Source organism: Rhinopithecus bieti, unplaced genomic scaffold (assembly GCF_001698545.2).
Source record: "Rhinopithecus bieti isolate Rb0 unplaced genomic scaffold, ASM169854v2 scaffold_23303, whole genome shotgun sequence".
Taxonomy (NCBI): domain Eukaryota; kingdom Metazoa; phylum Chordata; class Mammalia; order Primates; family Cercopithecidae; genus Rhinopithecus; species Rhinopithecus bieti.
In genome coordinates this window covers 461,360-469,190 of record NW_016810922.1, presented here as the reverse complement: position 1 = coordinate 469,190, position 7,831 = coordinate 461,360, and the positions used below count along the sequence as shown (strand labels likewise).

Below are 7,831 nucleotides of genomic sequence, written 5' to 3'. Positions count from 1 at the left end.
CTTTGTTCTTTTTGCTTAGGATCGTCTTGGCTATACAGACTCTTTTTTGGTTCCATATGAAATTTAGAGTAGTTTTTTTCTAATTCTGTGAAGAAAGTCAATGGTAGCTTGATGGGGATAGCATTTAATCTATAAATTACTTTGGGCAGTATAACTATTTTCACGATATTGATTCTTCCTACCCATGAGCATGGAATGTTTTTCCATTTGTTTGTATCCTCTCTTATTTCCTTGAGCAGTGGTTTGTAGTTCTCCTTGAAGAGTTCCTTCACATCCCTTGTAAGTTGGATTCCTAGGTATTTTATTCTCTTTGTAGCAATTGTGAATGGGAGTTCACTCATTATTTGACTGTTTGTCTATTATTGGTGTATAGGAATGCCTGTGATTTTTGCACACTGATTTTGTATCCTGAGACTTTGCTGAAGTTGCTTATCAGCTTAAGGAGATTTTGGGCTGAGACGATGGGGTTTTCTAAATATATAATCATGTCATCTGCAAACAAAGACAATTTAACTTCCTCTCTTTCTATTTGAATACGCTTTATTACTTTCTCTTGCCTGACTGCCCTGGTCAGAACTTCTAATACTATGCTGAATAGGAGTGGTGAGAGAGGGCATCCTTGTCTTGTGCCGGTTTTCAAAGGGAATGCTTCCAGCTTTTGCCCATTCAGTATGATATTGGTTGTGAGTTTGTCACAAATAGCTCTTATTGTTTTGAGATATGTTCCATCAAAACCTAGTTTAAAGAGAGTTTTTAGCATGAAGGGGTGTTGAATTTTATCGAAGGCCTTTTCTGCATCTATTGAGATAATCATGGTTTTTGTCATTTTATTGTGGTGGATCAGCTTTTTGATGTGCTGCTGGATTCAGTTTGCCAGTGTTTTATTGAGGATTTTCGCATCGATGTTCATCAGGGATCTTGGCCTGAAATTTTCCGTTTTTGTTGTGTCTCTGCCAGGTTTTAGTATCAGAATGACGCTGGTCTCTTAAAATTAGTTAGGAGGAGTTCCTCTTTTTCTTTCTTTCTTTCTTTTTTTTTTTTTTGTGACGGAGTCTTGCTCTGTCACCCAGGCTGGAGTGCAGCGGTGCGATCTCAGCTAACTGCAAGCTTCGCCTCCTGGGTTCATGCCATTCTCCCGCATCAGCCTCCCGAGTAGCTGGGACTACAGGCATCCGCCACCCAGCCCAACTAATTTTTGTATTTTAATAGGGACGGGGTTTCACCATGTTAACCAGGATGGTCTCGATCTCCTGACCTCATGATCCACCCACCTCGCCTCCCAAAGTGCCAGGATTACAGGTGTGAACCACCGCACCCAGCTAAGAGTCCCTCTTTTTCTATTGTTTGGAATAGTTTCAGAAGGAATGGTACCAGCTCCTCTTTGTACCTCTGGTGGAATTCAGCTATGAATCTGTCTGGTCCTGGGCTTTCTTTGGTTGGTAGGCTATTAATTACTATTAATTACTACTTCGGTTTCAGAACTTATTGGTCTATTCAGGCATCTTCCAGATGTCAGCTGGAGCTCTCCTGTATGAGGTGTCTGTCAACCCCTGCTGGGAGGTGTCTCCCAGTCAAGAGGCACGGGGATCAGGGACCCACTTGAGGCGGCAGTCTGTTCCTTAGCAGAGCTGGAGCACTGTGCTGGGAGATCCGCTGCTCTCTTCAGAGCCAGCAGGCAGGGACCTTTAAGTCTGCTGAAGCTGCGCCCACAGCCGCCCCTTCCCCTAGATGCTCTGTCCCAGGGAGATGGGGTTTTATCTATAAGACCCTGACTGGGGCTGCTGCCTTTTTTTCAGAGATGCATTGCCCAGAGAGGAGGACTCTAGAGAAGCAGTCTGGCTACAGCGGCTTTATTGAGCTGTGGTGGGCTCTGCACAGTTCGAACTTCCCTGGCAGTTTGTTTACACTGTGAGGGGAAAACCACCTACTCAAGCCTCAGTAATGGTGGACGCCCCTCCTTTCACCAAGCTCAAGCACTCTAGGTCGACTTCAGACTGCTGTGCTGGCAGCGAGAATTTCAAGCCAGTGGATCTTAGCTTGCTGAGCTCCGTGGGGGTGGGACCTGCTGAGCTAGACCACTTGGCTCCCTGGCTTCAGCCCCCTTTCCAAGGGAGTGAATGATTCTGTCTCGCTGGTATTTCAGGCGTTACTGCAGTATGGAAAAAAGGACTCCTGCAGCTAGTTCAGTGTCTGCTCAAACGGCCACCCAGTTTTGTGCTTGAAACCCAGGGCCCTGGTGGTGTAGGCACCCAAGGGAATCTCCTGGTCTGTGAGTTGAGAAGACTGTAGGAAAAGTGTAGTATCTGGGTCAGAATGCACCATTCCTCAAGGCACAGTCCCTTACAGCTTCCCTTGGCTAGGGGAGGGAGTTTCCCACCCCCTTGCGCTTCCCAGGTGAGGCAACGCCCCACCCTGCTTCTGCTCACCCTCCGTGGGCTGCACCCACTGTCTAACCAGCACCAGTGAGATGAGCCGGGTACCTCAGTTGGAAATGCAGAAATCACCCGCCTTCTCCATTGATTTCGCTGGGAGCTGCAGACTGGAGCTGTTCCTATTCAGCCATCTTGCCAGTCACCTCTCACTTTATTGTTAAAATTATCTTAATGATAAAGGTCCTGAAGCTCAGAAGGTACTCAGTATGTAAGTGTGTTGAACAATGCATATGTGACTGACAAAAGAGTATCTGCCTTACTTAAGGATTGAAAATTGTCTGGTGCAGTTAACACGGTGCTATCATGGGCTTAATGCAGGCAAAATAATTTTTTAAAATACATAAGAAGTTGAAAGTGAAAAAGAAAATAAACAAATCAATTATTAAACCCATATTATGTCAACACGAAGAGAGAGCATGGTGGTTAGGAGTACCTAGGTCTTGCTGTATAACTTACCTGATTTTAAACTCCAGCCTCATTAATTACTAGTCAGGTGACTGGATAAATGAATCAGACAAACTGATAGGAATAATAATACCTAACTGTGGGAACCAAACACCAATGTGGGAACCAAAGATCCATTGCTTAGCAAGTAGAAACTAGTCAGTAAACAGTAAACTAATAGTTCACTTTTATTACATAACAATCTAGCACTAGTACTTTTTCATAATCAGAATATTAAAATATCAGTTAGACTTTCTCATACTAGTATCTATTGGCTATGTATCCAAAACACAAAGACATTTCTCAGATCAGCCACATAATAACAAGTCTAAACAGAAACATTAAAACATCTGAATCTTAACTTTGTCCCTTAAAAAAAATTAAACATAATGGGATTTCAGATGGAAGTGAAAATATCCTGTAGATGCTCAGTACTAATTCCTACCATGCTTGGTAGTTACCAAGAGTCAAAAAAAAAAAAAAAAAAAACCAAAACAACAGCAACAACAACAACAACAAACACTTGATATTTATGGCAAATATAAAGGGGACATGAAGAGCTAAAATAAATAAAGCACAATAGAATTCCTCTTCTAAAAAAAAAAAAATCTTGACATTTCAGGAAATCTGATTAGAAGAAAAAGGAGAAATCATCACACCATTATAATACAGGTAGTCCCTGAAATAGGATTAATAGAGTGGAATAAATGGTTGGCTGAGAAGGGCCCAGCTGGAACATCAGTATCACAACAGGGACAGCTGGGGGGCTGGTCAGGCTAGATACCCCACAGAGGATACTCAGAACTCTCAGAAGAAAGATATCAGAGCTGCCTTCTGCCAATTATTTTTTTTAAAAACTTGTTACTGTATGTTTCAAACTAAAAACTATAACCATAACTTGCTTAAATTAATTTTAGAATCAATATTTACACATGACTCTCCCATTTTATTGAGAAAAGTGGCTTAACCATGCGTTAGATTGTGATACAAATATGCTGGCTCACATACTGCATAATTGTTTACTTTGGGAATGATGTACAGAATAAAATACACAGGAATAAAATAAGAGAGTGTCCACTCTATAGAAAAGGGCCTATTTCCTTCCCTCACTTCTTTCCCAGCTGCCCAGACTCATTTCTTTATCAAATATTACAATTATTTTAAATAGAATTTGAATATGATCTGTTTCCTTCCCCAATATAACATTCCTTATTCTTACATATTAATTTAGCTACATTTTAAATACAGTCTACTAAAATAAAACATAAGAAGGATTTGAAATTTGATTAGTACAGATACATTCCCAACACAGTGTGCTTATAGATGCCATGTTTCTTGCCACTTTCACTTTGTATTTCTGAGGTTATTTTATGCATTAATTTAAAAATAACATACACAAAATTGACATGAGTAAACTCAATGCTTACAGTTTTTGCCATAAATGTAAATAAAGCTCATACCTGATTTAACTGCTGCTATTGCCTTTGCAGGGGTGGTCACAGCACTTATTAAGTTACATAGTGAGATCCCACTGTTGTTTACTTTCTGAATCTCTGATGTTTTTAAACTCCACTTCTCTTGTAATTTCTTGAGATATAAAACACATTATTTTCCATCTTAATATTTTCAAAGTTGCACATTATAATTCAATTTCTTAAACATATCTCAAAGTAGTAATAATTGTAGACCCTGATTTGTGAGGGAGTCAATGAAAGAAAAAGGTACTTATTTGTTCCCACAGCCCAGGTGACTGTCAACTCAGTTAATGGTGCGGTATGTATGGCCCATTCTGCCTTCAAAGGTTTCGTAAGTGGCAAGTAAAATCCTAGCCACAGTGGGAGTCAGGCTATTCTTGGCTGCTATGGGTTCCAAAATAACTGTCAACTGTAAGTCTGTAAAACTGTACTAGGTAACAGACCAGTTACAAGATAAAAGGTACCAGGAACAATAAAAATAAATAGGAATTCAGAATTTCATTTTACAGTGTATTTTAATCCTACAAATTTCAATTACTTTTAAAAACACACACACATCCACAAATTTGGAGTGGAAAAAAAAAAAAATGCCATACTGGTCATAGGTGTTATGCCTTGAGGCAGATGACAAAAGACTTGTGCACTATTTATGCAGGAGATTCAAATAACTTCTCTTTCCAAATACTCGTTATAGTGATATATACAAGCTAGAGTAAAATGCTGAGTGAAGATGTTTTACTTAATATTATGAGAAATGGTATAAAAATTACTGAAACTAAGTAGAGATTTGGTAGGAAAGCAAACTTGATTACTAGAATAGTCAGCAACTCATTAATATATTTTTTTAAAAAGCAAATCAACTGAAAAGTTTATGTCCTTTTCCAAAAGAATTAGTTAAGCCCCATGCCATGATTTCCAAAGGTCAACAAAATATACAGTACATATATGAAGATCAAACTTAGATGATGTTAGATCAAAGAAAACTACCATTCGTCTTTCAATCTTTCATTACTGGCACAAACGAAAATTTAGGATTAGATGACAATGATTCACCTTAGTGTCTTCCAAAGATTTTCCTAAATCCTCTGCACCAAAAGAAGGCTGCACAATGGGAACTTTTTTTGTTGTTTCTTTTATCCATGACTTCAATGATTTAACAAGAACTTGGAAAGCATCCAACTGTTCTTGACAAGAAGTTACAGCTTCTTTTCTACATAACAAAAATCATACAAGAATTTAAGTCACAGAAAGAAGAATAAAATTATTATTCTCATGACACACTTAATGTTAAGAAACCATCTTCCATGTGTACTCTAACCCTTTGATACAGGAGGAAAAGTTTCACAGGTGACAAGTGAAATCGGCTAAATCAGTAGTCCCCAGCCTTTTAGGCACCAGGGACTGGTTTCGTGGAAGACATTTTTTTCCACAGACCAGGTAGAGGGGATGGTTTTGGGATAATTAAAGCATGTTACATTTATTGTGTGCTTTATTTCTATTATTATTACACATTGTAATATATATTAAAATAATTATGCAACTCACCATAATGTAGAATCAGTGGGAGCCCTGAGCTTGTTTTCCTGAAACTAGGCAGTCCCATCTGGGGGTGATGGGAGACAGTGGCAGATTATCAGGCATTAGATTCTCATAAGGAGCATGCACCCTAGATCCCTTGCATGCAGTTCACAATAGGGCTCGTGGCCCTATGAGAATCTAATGCCTCTGACGATCTGACAGGAGGCAGAGCTCAGGCAGCAATGCAAGTGATGGAGAGCGGCTGTAAATACAGATGAAGCTTTGGTGCCACCACTCACCTCCTACTGTGCGGCCCAGTTCATAATAGGCCATGGACCTGTAGGTACCTCAGGGGTTAGGGAACCCCTGAGCTAAATAACTATTGGTCTATTTCTCAGGCAAGGTTCATAAAGACAGGAGTATTCAAGAAATCTGTAGCCCGTATGTAATGGCACTCTCTATAATGCTACATAAACTCTAAGAATACACAAACAGTTTTAACATTATTTAGATTCAATGAGCTTTGATCTGTCCACTTTATGTGATGCTGAATGCCAGTAGGCACAGAACCAGAAGGGAAAGGTTGACAATCACTGACATGAGGAAAACATAATGCCACCTAGTGGTTTCTACGCTATACTACAGCCACGTTTATGGATGGATAAACTGGGGCAGGCAGTCCAGACAGATTAAAGTCTCCCAAAATGAGATGAAACCTAGTGACTGGAGAATGCTCATGTGTGCCTCCTCTATAGAGACTCAGGAAACTCCCTGGTGAACTGTATGGGTTGTTCTGTATGCTCGGCACCATGGAGGCAGTACACATGCCCAGCACATGAACAACTGTGAGAACAGTTAACATTTGGCATGTGGATGACACGTACATATGCAAGCGTGCAGAACACTGGCAAATAAGAATGACTGCAGCTGGACTAATTACTGATGACTACATTATTTTAAAGTTGGACCCATTTGAAAGAAGAAACGACCTACATAATACCTAAGAAAACCAAGAACATTTCTTCTATGCAATGTGAATTAAATACCATATAACAGGACGGAACATATAGCTCTGTGAGAAGTAAAGGCAGCACTCAAACATTTTAGGTAGAGAATTCTGAAGAAATAAAGAAGAGTAGTTGGAAGAGAAATGACTTTTCTATGTTTTGAGGCTTTTCTATATAAACTTTAGCAAAATCCAATGTATATTCTAAACTAACACAAGATCAGAAAAGCAAAAGCTCAATCACAAGGTCCTGTATAGCTTTTTAGCTCAACTTAGGTTCATTCACTTGTTTCTAATCTTTTTTTTTCACAGCTTCCTATCTCATCTACTGCTCTTTAAAAAGTAAACTATTATATTAAAAAGGCCATATTGAAACTGCACATCATTTCTGAGTTGAGCTCGGAAAGCAAAGAACCACAAGCTGTTTTTCAAGGTTATTTCTGCCTTTGCAAATAAAAATGTGATATTTGCCATAGGCTTCAGAGACTACAGCAAGTTTAGACCATTTTCAGTAATATACTACCACCATCATTTTTCTTATGTAACATTTTCCACTTTTATGTAAGAAGTATTGAATTTTCCTCCTAAATGTTAAAGCAAATAATGTAATTTTAATAGCAAAAAATGATCAAAATATAAAAACATTTATAAAGTAGCCCTATGCTTATTCTCAAGTTTTCAAAACTGTTTCAGTTATCTATATAAATAAATACAAGTATCTCACTCTAATTAATATAAATAGAATAAAATACAATTTTTAAAGTGGTACTTACTTCTCTTTGATGGTATCTTCCATTTCCTTGAATTTCTTTGACAAATTATTTGTTTTTTCAAAAACCAAAGCCTTATCACTTGGTAAGCCATGGCTGGATATCTCCTTCAAGAGACTATGCAAAACTTCAAGATCTTTCTTGTGTTCTAAAAATTCAGAAGTTGATTCCTACAAAGCATTAAGA

General features: G+C 38.7%; 1 protein-coding gene across 1 annotated transcript in view; it reads right to left on the bottom strand.

The window, feature by feature from the left end:
- The window catches only part of DST (dystonin), a 387,485-nt gene that overhangs the window by 107,074 nt on the left and 272,580 nt on the right, over positions 1–7,831 (bottom strand). Inside the window, 3 exon segments of the mRNA XM_017893233.1 lie at positions 4,337–4,463; positions 5,405–5,561; positions 7,649–7,815. Of these exon segments, the coding sequence (XP_017748722.1) occupies positions 4,337–4,463; positions 5,405–5,561; positions 7,649–7,815 (451 nt within the window).